General features: G+C 41.0%; 1 protein-coding gene across 1 annotated transcript; it reads left to right on the forward strand.

The window, feature by feature from the left end:
- The first annotated feature begins 8332 nt into the window (after positions 1-8332).
- On the forward strand, positions 8333-9655 carry LOC132601621 (uncharacterized). The gene has a single exon (XM_060314701.1). It carries the CDS (start codon positions 8333-8335, stop codon positions 9653-9655), a length of 1323 nt encoding a protein of 440 aa, XP_060170684.1.
- The last annotated feature ends 3165 nt before the right edge of the window (positions 9656-12820 follow it).

The raw sequence follows: 12820 nt of genomic DNA on the forward strand, positions 1-12820 counted from the left end.
TAAAGCTTCAAAATTTGACTCCTTATCAACAAAACAACTTTCTTTTGTTCATTCCTCTCAATTGGAAAATGGAACAATTTCACAACTTAAATTCTCATGTGCCCTCACACTCAAGAGAGAATCCCACATTTAGAAAATGTAAGTCAAAACACAATGGGATATTAAATAGAAAGAATTAACTCTCTTCTCTCACAAAGATGTTCAATTGCACAAGTAGTACCATAAGCTTGCCCTTCATGTATTTCTCCACTAATATAGACACACTTGGTTCAAAATCAATTAGGACTTAAAGGGTTGTAATGTAGGCTTTTGGTTAAGGTAGAAACATAATTTGGAAATAGTGACTCAAAAACCTCCCTAAGCACTACAATTTTCAACAATCAAAACACACTTCCTTTGAAATTTTTCCACCTCTTTTCTTCATTTTCCTTTCACCACTTAGTCTTCCCATTATTCACACACTAGTTTTTTTTTTTTTTTTTCATTGCACCGTAACACCGTCGACGGACTGTCGATCGTGTTACGGGCCGTATCTCCAACCGTAACTCAAGTTATTCATTTATAGCACAGGAACCGTAACTCATTTCGACGGACCGTCAACACGTGTTACGGTCCGTAACACCTCACCGTAACACCACCCAAATTTCCAGAAAGTTTACATGGAAATCAATGGTGTTACGATGGGTGTTACGGTCCGTAACACCTCACCGTAACGTCATCCAAATTTCCAGAAAGTTTACTTGGAAATTTAATGATGTTACGATGGGTGTTACGGTCCGTAACACACGTTACGGTCCGTAACACTGAATTTTTTTTTCCGCCTTTAAAGTAACTCCCACATAACAACTTTTTCCAACCATCACCCCCAAACTTAGGCTTTTCGCCTATGTTTGCACTTTCAACGCACTTAAAGAGGTAGGGTACCAAAAGATGGATCAATAAAGAACAAAAGGTTAAAGCTTGTAACATGGTTGCCAAAGAAAAGGTTAAAGGCTCAAAAGGGGTTGACTAGGGAAAATATGCAAAGGTAGGATATTTAAGGCACAAAAGCGGTTCAAGGAAAGCCTAACATCATTTTTCAAACCAAGTGTAGTCTAGAATTTCGCCTTGAAACTCATTCCGGGCAAGTTCTAGACCACAAATAATGCAAAAGAACTCACAAATAAACCTCATCACACATGGCACATGAAAACTCAAGTAGAATATGTATCTAAGAACCAATTGAAACAAATGAACTCAAAAAGTCACTCATAGCCTAAAGAGACTAATTAGTGAAAGTAAGAGCCAACAATTAAATCTAAAAGTCACAACAAGATACCTTACTTCAATCATTTTTCTTTTTCAACAATCAAGAGTTCATATGTTAAGGTTTAAATAAGTTGGTACCAAGCAAGCCAAAAATTAGTCAAGGGGTAAAAAATCACATCCCAACACCATTTTTACTCCTAAACTACCTAACTAAGAACAGAAATAAAATAACAAAAGTGACTAATTCACAACATGCAAAACGAACGAAATTTTCAAGAATTTGAGCAAGTTCCATTTGTAACGTTTATCCACAGCCACACTAACAGTCACAAAATAAGCCCGACAAGGGCACACAATCAAGCATAACCAAAATATAGCGTGCTACCACATGCCACCCCCAACTAAAAACATTGCAGTGTCCTCACTGCACAAGCAAAAACTGGACAGTTTTGCAAAAACTGGACAGTTTTGCAGAAGCAAAAACTAGACAGTTTTTCAGAACTGGACAGTTTTGCAAAAACTGAACAGTTTCTGCAATTTTCAGCAGCTACTGGTTTGGAGCTGTCCGAAAATTCGACCTGCTCAAAACAACTCCAAAAATTCTGAAACTTTGCAGATTAGTCAAAAACCATAAACAAAACTATTCTAAAAAATCAAATTTCAAAAATAATTTAAATTTTTTAAAACGATGGGTTGCCTCCCACCAAGCGCTTAAGTTAACGTCGTGGCACGACGGTTACCTTTTACCACTTTTCCCTCCATTTGGAAGATATGAATTTGCGCCCCAACTTTGAATCAAGATTCCGGTGATGCTCATGAGGCGGTGGTAGGAAAGCAAAGAGGCCAACTCTCGGGTGTCGCATTTTGCACTTCTTGGCCCTTAAGTGAGGCATGCCATTTTGTCTTCTTGGCATAGCAAACTTCAAAATAAAAACGTTTTCTTCTTCATATCCAAAATTCTCCATTGGCTTGTTTGGTTCAACTTCCATATCATCAACCAAGCACAATGTTGAAAAATGTTTCGAATGTGGTCCAACGCGCTCAAATTTCAAATTTGCATGAATTTTGACATCCTTACCCATAAATGAACTAGAGTCTTCAAAAACGATTTCATGAACTTTTTTATGCAACTCTAGTATCATTTCTTCAATCTCGGCATCATTCACTATTTTTGGATTTGTTGGTTGGTAATTGATCATTAGCTCTTGAAAATCAATAGTGACCACTTCTTCATTGGAAATCAACTTAAAACTACTATCCATGGCCTTTTGATGTTGAGCGTCACATGCCTCAATCTTTGCATTCAATTCGGCCTCCAATTTTTTATAGCAATTTCAAGTAACTCTACTTCTTGACTTTGCTCAACATGCATTTTTAGATATTCTTTCATCATCCGTGAAAAGCCTTCACGGTGATCCCCATAGATTTCAAGTTTTTGAGCTTGATTCATTAGCCAATCTTGGCTCACAATATCCACTTTGTCAAGTTTGTCTTCATGGTGAGAATCGTCCAAAGCTTGTAAAAATCCTAACGTGGTGAAATCCATGTTTTGGATAGTTTCATCATCTCCATATTGAACTACTTCCCACCATTTGGCCACAATTTTTCCATATTTTTCATTTCTCCCCATAATGCCACTCAACATTTCCTCAATTTCCTCTTTTCGAGTATTGGAGATTTCTTCTTTATGACTTGGCTCATTTTCTTCAAGTTGAACCACTTCTTCAATTTCACAACTCTTGTTGGGGTCACAAGAATTTTCGGGCTCATCTTGTAAATTTGAAATCTCTTCTTTAACTACTTCATTTTGAGGAATAGGCACATTCATGGAAATTGAAAAATTTTCATCCTCAAGTGATTTGTTCATTTCTAAAATGGATTGCCCGACGAGTTCTCGCTCCTCCTCCCTTTCCCGGTCAAAGTATGCTTGGAGCAATTCCATGATACCTTCATATCTGGTACTTTGCCCTTCGTTTGCCATATCATTGTTCCGATCAAACTCAAAAGCACAACTAATATTTTCATTAGAACAACTTGGGGGAGGGGAAGGAAAATAATTAGGACAATCACTCCAATGTCCATTTTGACCACCACATATATTACAAATATTCCCATCATAGGATTGAGACGGTGCACACATCTCTCCCGGGAGCATTTACACAATCTTGCCAAAAGTGAGGTCCTCCACAATATGGACATGGGTCATCAAAGTATGAACAACTACCATCCAACCAATTTTCATTATATGATGCCATTTTGTTTTTAGCAAAAGCAAAAACTGGACAGTTTTGTAGAAACAAAAACTAGACAGTTTTTCAGAACTGGACAGTTTCTGCAAATGCAAAAACTGGACAGTTTTTCAGAACTGGACAGTTTCTGCAAATGCAAAAACTGGACACTTTCTGCAAATGCAAAATCTGGACACTTTCTGCAAATGCAAAAACTGGACAGTTTTTTTTTTTTCCAGAACTGGACAGTTTCTGCAGATGCAAAAACTGGACAGTTTCTGTAGAAGCAAAAACTGGACAGTTTTTTTTTTTTTTAAAGATAAAATAAAGCAAAGAAAGTTTGGACCAAAGCAAGTTAGCTTAAATCCCAAACTAACCCAAATACGCCAAATTGTTCCCCGGCAACGGCGCCATTTTTGATAACGTCCAAATCCACCCTATTAATTAGAATGGGCACGGTCGTATGCAAATATATTTACCCAACTATGAGTCGGGGTCGAATCCCACAGAGAACAATATGTAGGCGATTAGGAAAAGTAGGAATTTTCACCAATGATAGCTAAAGCCAAACGATGGATAATATTTTGGTTTTGTTTGAGAGAAAATTATAGCTAATGCAAAAATGTAAACTAACCTAGAAAGCAAGTAAAATGATCAATGGCCACAAGCATGGATACAAGGGAAACTACGCTCAAGTAACGATCCAATGTACTTCATGATTTACAAATAATGGTGAGTTTATATTACTTAGCCTCGGATAATGACTATAAATTAACTTCTTCCGAAGACCAACTAGACTACCTAATTGAATATCCCTAAAGCAATTAGGAGCATTAAGAACACCCGAATATGGCTACAAGTGGTGTCGCCTATTCCTAGGTCGATTTCCATTAAATGAGGGTTAACGCCCCAAATTCTTGTTAATTAATCTTTCCCAATCCCGAGTTTGCCTCTTCCAAGTTTAAACCGAAATAAATGGCCAAGTCTTAGGGTTAGCTACTCCCTTAAGAATCATTCAAAATGAGATTAATTAAAGAAACAATTACTCACTTCATTAGGAATAAAATCATTCAACACATAAGCAAAACAAGAGATTCAATCCAAACTTTAATCAAGAATACTTCCATAAACGAGATTCAAGTATTGAAATGAAATACTACACACATAAATATTCAATACAAAACAAGAAATTGAAGAAAGGATTAAGAATATCTCATTAAAGTGCTTCCAATCTTCTCCTCCAATGTGTTTGTGTGAAATCCTAGCCTCCAAGGACTTGTGTTGAGCCAAAGATGATCCTGTTTTGTTGCCCTAAGCCTCTCTTTATGCCCAGATTTTTCCAAGTCAAAACAATGACAAAATATGCCCCAACTTTCAGTTTTTGCAGTTCTGCCCGTGTTTTGCAGTTCTGTCCCGTTTTTGCAAAACTGTCCAGTTTGGACAGTTTTGCAAAACTGTCCCATTTGGCCTCTTTTTGACTAAATTTTCACTTGGTTTCTTCCGATCACTTCTAAATCAAATAAAACCTGTAAAATAGATGTAAAGGATACTAAATGCACAATTTTATCAAGCAAATATAGCAAAAATATAAGATTAAAGAAGAGATAAATTGGTAAAATACCAACTTATCACACATGCAAACATTTATTTACATGATTATAATGACTTTAAAATCATTTTGGTACAAATCATCTTCGGAAATTAGTTCCTTTAGTAGTTCTTTAAAATAAGTAATAAATAAGAAATAGATAAATAAACCCCTCTAGTGTTAGTTAAACTAAGTTTAAAGACTGTCTTCGGATAGGCTCTGAGGGATGCTTAATACCTTCCCCTCGGGGTAAATAAAACCCTTACCTAGAATCTCACAGGTTTCAAAGACTAAAAAATAGAGTTTACTTTTTTATAAATGGTTTCCTAATATTTTCTAAAATTAGGTGGCGACTCTGAAAATTTTCAAAACCAGAGGAAACATAGTTATAAGTTGTGAACTAGTTTTAATCCGTTAAAAATAGGGCATGACAGAATGGTGACTCTGCTGGGGATCATAGCTTAGGTTTTGACTTTAGTAGACTTAGTTTAAGAAGTAGATACTCGAGGGATGTTTGTTTATTTATTTATATTTTATCACCTGTTATTTATGAGTTGCTACATTGCTATATTTTAAAGGACGCAAGCCAAAGCCAAACTTGTGCTCCTTATTTGTTTGAGAAAACACTATTTATTACTGCTTTCCTTATAATGTCATTGCACTTTCTATCAAGTATTTGGTTGTACACTTACACACACTGTGGTTCACGCGAGGTGTTGTCTGACACACCTCCACCCCTTCTTTGGATTCTCTAGTTTCAGAGTCGGTACGGTAGTTTACTACTTACCTTCTCGCAGACGTTCAGTCTCACTCCGAAATTCTTAGGAAAAAATCTTATTCTAGAAAAATAAGTCATGCTACATACACCTTAGGCAGGAATAAGTCATACTACATACACCTTAGGCAGGACAATCCAAGGTATTGTCGCTGCAAATTAGGAATCCACCCTTTTGTCAAAGGTTTGAAACCTTAATGACACAACCCTTTATGTGAATTGATGAAATGATCCTTAAGAGACACAAGATGATTTTTTTTTTTACAAACAATACTTATCATAACCTTTACCCTTCTTTTTCAGATGGAAATTAACCAAAACCTACCAAATATCCAAATGATAGTCTCATTTCCTCACGACTTGCAAACTTGGTGGAGGAACATAAAAGTGGCTCACGGACAGGAAATTCGACAACATCTAGGGTCGTTAATGTCACTAATGGGTATCCAAGCTAACAAAACTCTCACCAAGTTGCTGATAGAATTTTGGGATCCCGCCAGTGTAACCTTCAACTTTTTGGATTTTGAGATAACCCATACTTTAGAGGAATTTTGTGGATTCACCGACTTACCATTTGAGGGAAGAATGCCAGTGTCACCATCCTTCATATCGGGGGAGAAATTCTTGCGCATTCTAGATTTAATGTTTACCCGGTCTTGAGGAACGTGGAAAATGATCGAGTGAAGTTTGACTTCCTTTTTCAGAGATTCGGGCGCCGAGAAAGCTTTGATCGATATCGGGATGAGTTTACGTGTGACCGCGGAAGGTGGGAGAAAATGCGGCCACGATTCTTCGCCGTAGCCTCGTTGGGAGTCTTGGTTTTTTCCAAAGAGAGCCTACCGAATTAATATTAACCTTTCGCCACTTCTTATGGATATCTTCTCGGGACCGGATGAATTGACATTGGTCCCTATGATCCTCGCGGAGATGCTCCGAGCTCTATCAGCCTGTTCAAGAGGGCATAACTTTTTCGAGGGGTGTAATCTCTGATTGCAGTTATGGGCCACGGAACACTTCTATACTCGCCCCCCCCCCCCCCCCCCCCCCCCCATCATGGATTATTGCATAGATGCTCGCAGTAGAATCCAGAGCCATACGGAAAGAATGAGGTACTGGCCTGAACCTATAGGTGAAGAGGAGTAGCGCGCATTCTTGGTACAGCTCACGGGAGATGCTATTCAGTGGAAATACCCCTGGCTGTCGGGGAGACCTTTGGTAAGAACTGCGAATCTGTACTTCATTGAGTTGGTCGGGTTGGACGGGATTCAACTGTATGCGCCTCTTAGGGTCCTGAGGCAGTTTGAAGTTACACAAGATGTCCCAGTTTGGTCCCGCATGGCACTGCATGAAAGTAACTATGATAGGGTGGTTCCAGTAGCACGAGTGAGAATTCTACAGAGAGAATGGCTGAACATGATCACCATTGGTATGGGTGACGAGAGCTGGTGCACACCCGAGTATTACGCCTGGTATAATGTGGGAGGCCTGGCACTTTTGCCGACTGAGGACGAATTCGATGGACTCACGGACGATGATGTAGCCGCTTAGCTTGCAGTTGAGATATTGTATCTCATGAACGTCAATGATAATATGTACAGGCAGGTAATTCCGGGTTCAGTAAACCACCTGATACAACTGGTAGAAGAGGAAGATCCGGTGGAGCCGGAAGATGAGATGGAAGAGGATCCGGAAGAAGATCCAAAGTGGGAATCAGAGCATAATCTTGTAATAGAGGTAGAGCCGGAGAAATCACCTGAGTACACTCCAGCAGGATATTCAGAGGAGGAACCGGAGGTACAGTCCGAGTACAGGCCTACAGTGCATGGCAGAGAGGAGGGACCTGTGTATGACCCAGAGGTAGGTTGGGAGATAGAGGCAGACCCAGAGGAAGAGCCTGAGTACGACCCAGGGCCTGATCATGATCCAGCATATGATGGGGATGACAATGACGGCCTGGCATGGCCCTAGACTATTTTCTTTCCCCCCTTTTGTTTTATTTACATTCCAAAAGAGTGCCATATGGCCCAATCCCTTTGTATGCCCTCGTGGGCACCCTTTGCATTTCCATTTCAAAATTTCCTCGACCCATTCCTTTTGTATGCCTTTATGGCCATCCCCTTTTGTGTTTTATCATTTCAGGCTGCCATAGGCCTATCCTTGTAAGCTCTCGAGCTGCCTTTTTGTGGGAATGAAAGTTATGTTTGTTCTAAAAAATCACAGAATGTGTCAAAAAAGGATCATCATCATCAACTTGTGTGTAACGTAGGCTTACCTCTGGCAAAAAGAGGCTCCACAATTAGGACGCGCTTGTTTGCATGTCGACTTGACGTAATTATGTGATCAAATGTGTTACTATACTCTTTCTAAAGCTTCCTGGACTAACCTTTTGTTTTCCAATTGTTTTTATTTTAGTTTTATCCCCCCAACAGAGGTTGATTTGTGTTGATCTTCAAACTGGCCGAGTCACACTACAATTTGAAGTCTAAGGAAAAAATGACTATCACCAACGAAGTCAACCCAACTGCTAACCTTTCCATAACTAATGAAAATCCAGAAAGCTCGACAGAGAGGATTAATCTGAACGATGAAGAAGAGATCGCTTTGCTAAAGCTACAACTTGACGAACTAAGAGGAGAGCTGCGCCAAGTTCGGGACCTGACCCATCTCACTGTGACTGCTTTCCCAAACCCACCTCACTTTCCGTCTTTGGATTCGCCGGTTCCAGAACACTTCCCTCCATCTACATGTCCACCTCCAATACCCCTTTCTTTTTCTAACCTACCTCCGGTCACTCCCGCGAATGTACCAAATATGCATAAACAAACCCCTTACGTCCCTGACTACACCCATACTTCACAAAACCCAACATCAACCCAAACTATTACTGCACCTACTTACCCCACCGTGCAGCACATACCAGGGGCACACATTGACATTTCCCGCGAGCAATATGTGCCACAGATATATGCAGCTGGGGCTCCAACCTTTACAGCTCCTGTCACAGTCAGGGTCCCGTTCGAGGTGGATCAATATGCAGAAATGGAGAGAGATTCCAAGATAGGAGAAGATGAATCAATCATTAACCAGCTGCACAGTATAAGGAAAGAAATGAGGAACATGCGAGTCACTCGGGGAAGTGAGAGTTTGGATTATGATGATCTATGCATACACCCGGATATTGGCATGCCAGTAGGGTACAAACCTCCTAAGTTCGATATTTTTGATGGGACAGGTGATCCTCATACACATTTGAGGGCCTACTGCGACAAATTAGTAGGAGTAGGAATGAACGAGAAATTGAGGATGAAATTGTTTATTAGAAGTTTGTCAGGAGAGGCGCTCACTTGGTATACTAGCCAAGATCCTCGTAAATGGAGCGACTGGCAAGATATGGCTGGGGATTTTATGAATCGCTTCGGATTTAACACTGAGATCACACCAGACAGGTTTTCTCTGAGCAACATACAAAAGAAGGCAACTGAATCATTCCAGGATTACGCAAGACGTTGGAGAATGGAGGTTGCCCGAGTTATGCCCCCATTGGACGAAAGCGAGCTCAGCAAGTATTTCATTCGAGCTCAGGAGGGCATCTATTTTGAAAAGATGATGGGCTCGATGGGCCAAAAATTTGCCGATTTGGTCAAGATGGGAGACTTTTTGGAAGAAGGAATCAAGTCCGGAAAGATTCAATCAATGGCTGCGTTGCAAGCTGCAAGCAAAGACATACAGTCAGGTTCCGTCAATGGGATTAAGAAAAAGAAGGAGGACATATCCAATATCACACCTTACTACCGGCAAGGAGAGTCATCTCGCTGATACCCCACAAACCCCCAAATCTTTTCTCATGCCCCTTATGTCTCATACCCAGCTTATAATGCCCAACCACATTACAACCCACCACGAGCCCCCACTTACCAAAACTCTCCAAGACCTTATACCCCTATCCAAGAACCCGTTCACCAAAATAGACCACCATATGCAGACCTCTCCCAACTCCCGAAGTCAGAAATACCCGAACCTACACCCCCATAGCCTAGCCTTTAGCCCAGTTATTTGAAAGGTTGAGAACAGCAGGATTGTTGCAACTAATCGAAGGAAGAATTCTGGACCCAATTCCTCGAAACTTTGATGGGAACAAACGTTGCGCGCATCACTCGGGAATTCAGGGACATGACACTGAGGAATGCTTTAGTTTGAAAAGCCAGGTCGAAGCTTTGATCAGGAGTGGAGCAATTCAATGCACTGCAGCACCCCCGAATGTGAACAACAACCCGTAACCAAACCATGGAAATCGGGCGGTTAATATGATATCATTTGATGGGGAATATGACTTGGAGGGAACCATTATGCCCGTTGGAAACACTGAGGCATTTGTCGCAACATCCCCAACTGTTCCCATCATCACAGTACAGTTGAGGGCGCCAGTAGTTGTCCAGACATACCAACCAAAATCCGTGGTGACCACTGTTGTAGCAAGAAAGCACGATTATGATTCCAGGGCAGTCCCATGGGATTATCAATCGAAAGGGAAGGCTAAGATGATGGAAACCGCAGTCGCTCATAGAATGACAAGGTCAGGAAGATGTTATATCCCGGAGGATTTAAACAGAGGAAGCTCAGGCAAAGAGCACCATCAAATGAGAAAGATTACTGATGCCGAGGCAGCAAAATTCTGGAAGAAGATGCAAACCAAAGATTATTCAATCGAGGAACAGTTGAAGAAGACACCCGCCCAAATATCGATCATGTCCTTGCTCATGAGTTCTGAAGCCCACAGGGATGCTTTAGTTAAGGTGTTGAGTGGAGTAAGCATATCGAATGAGACGACGAGTGAAACACTGGCCACAACGATTGTGCAGATGGTTGAAGCAAACAAAATTTCTTTCCGCAATGAGGAACTTCCACCAGAAGGAACAGAACACAACAAAACACTTCACATCACTGTGAGGTGCAGAGATAAGATTGTATCTAGGGTGCTTATCGATGGAGGTTCGGGGTGTAACATTTGCCCTCTCAACACCCTGAGAAGTTTGAAGATGGACACGGGAGAAATGAAAGAAAGTCGTATGAAGGTTCGGGCTTTTGACGGGACACAAAGAGGTGTCATTGGAGAAATCTGTCTACATTTGCAAATCGGGCCCGTGGAGTTCCCGATCCTTTTCCAAGTGATGGATATATCGTCAACTTATAACTTGTTGTTAGGAAGGCCATGGGTCCACATGGCTGGAGCCGTTCCTTCCACTTTGCATCAGTGTTTGAAATTCGAATGGGGCTTGGAGCAAATCGTAGTTCAAGGGGAACTTGGTCACCCTGTCTATTCTGAACGCTCTATTTCGGTTATTGAAGAAATGAGAGAGTTAGATGGAGCTACCTTTCATGCTGTGGAAATTATGCAAGCTGTAAAAATAGATGAAATGGCGGGATCTGATGACATAAAGATGTCAAGCGCGGCAAAGATGGTAGCGTCAGAGATGTTGAAGCACGGCTACCAGCCAAAGTCCGGGTAAGGCCTAAAATCTGATGGCATAATTGAACCAATCCAACTGAAGCAGCAAAAGGGTACTTTTGGGCTCGGGTATGATCCCATGTTTGGAGAAACTAGCGGCACCAAAGGGATCTTTGTGTCAGAGCAAGTTCCTGTCCAGGGTCAGATGATCGTGCCAGAGGATGATGAGGATATCATAGAAGGAATGGAAAACTTGTTCGTGACAATAATCGAAGAGTATTATGGGGAGAATGAAGCAGATGCCGAGACACCGACTATTCGTGATGCCGAACCAGGAGAGATCTTGCAGAATTGGACTGTCAGCCCATCCTTGGTTCGCCGGGAGTCTTGGTAGTGTGGAATTGTAGTTTGTTTTCAAAATAGCATGATCAATTGAGGCTTGAATCATGCCTGTGCTCTTTTGTCATTTGCCTCTTTCTTTAAAAGCATTGAATGCTTCTTTAATGAAAATGCATTTCTATTTTTCTACTAAAATATCATATCTTACTTATGCTCGCTTTTAGTTTTTCAGCACTCAAACTAGTAAAAATATCCATTCTATGATTATGACATGTAACGAAACTGTTGAGCAAAGTACAAACGGCGAACAAGATTACGAAGAATACGATGAAAGCATGACGCCTGAGAATCTTCCGCAAGAGGTCGAGCAACTCGAGAATCAAAAGAAACCGAACTTGGAGGAAACTGAGCTAGTTAATTTAGGAGATAACGAGACAGTGAAGGAAACCCAGATCAACATACACTTAGAAGCTGGACGGAAGCAAGAACTGTTGGAATTTCTTAAGCAGTATGTCGACGTATTTGCTTGGTCCTACGACGACATGCCCGGGCTAAGCACTGACATCGTCTCTCATAGGCTACCAACTGATCCCACCCGCTCGCTGATCAAGCAAAAGCCAAGGAAGTTCAAGGCCGATTTGAGATTAACGATCAAGAAGTACTACATCTGAATACATCCAAGATAGCTTTTTCTTTTCCGTTGTAATTTGTATTTCTATTGTAACCAAACTACACTGACCTGACTTCCCACGGTGGGATACGTAGGCAACCCACATCGGGTCCGGTCTCTTATAATAGAAAATCCCAAAAACATTATCTTCATGTAACTGGAACTACGATTCGACCTGATTTCCCTCGGTGGGATACATAGGCAATCCCCACCGGATTTGGTCCCTTTGTTAATCTTATTTTTTCATTATAATTGAACTACGTACAGACCTGATTCCGTTTGGATACGTAGGCAGCCTGAGTCAGGCTCGGTCATTGCTTTCTTTTACCCCTTTATTGTAATTGAACTACGTTACGACCTGATTCCATTTGGATACGTAGGCAGCCTAAGTCAGGCTCGGTCGCATCACATTAGATATCATTTTCTTTTCATTAGTACCCCCGAACTACGTACAGACCTGATTCCTATTTGGGATACGTAGGCAACCTAAAGGTTCGGTCAAACCCTTAGGAAACCTTTTCTTTGT

The sequence above is a fragment of the Lycium barbarum genome, chromosome 7 (genome assembly GCF_019175385.1).
Source record: "Lycium barbarum isolate Lr01 chromosome 7, ASM1917538v2, whole genome shotgun sequence".
Classification (NCBI taxonomy): domain Eukaryota; kingdom Viridiplantae; phylum Streptophyta; class Magnoliopsida; order Solanales; family Solanaceae; genus Lycium; species Lycium barbarum.

Excerpts from the sequence above, each read along its gene's own strand:
- LOC132601621 (XM_060314701.1), top strand. The coding sequence starts at position 8,333 with ATGACTATCACCAACGAAGTCAACCCAACTGCTAACCTTTCCATAACT.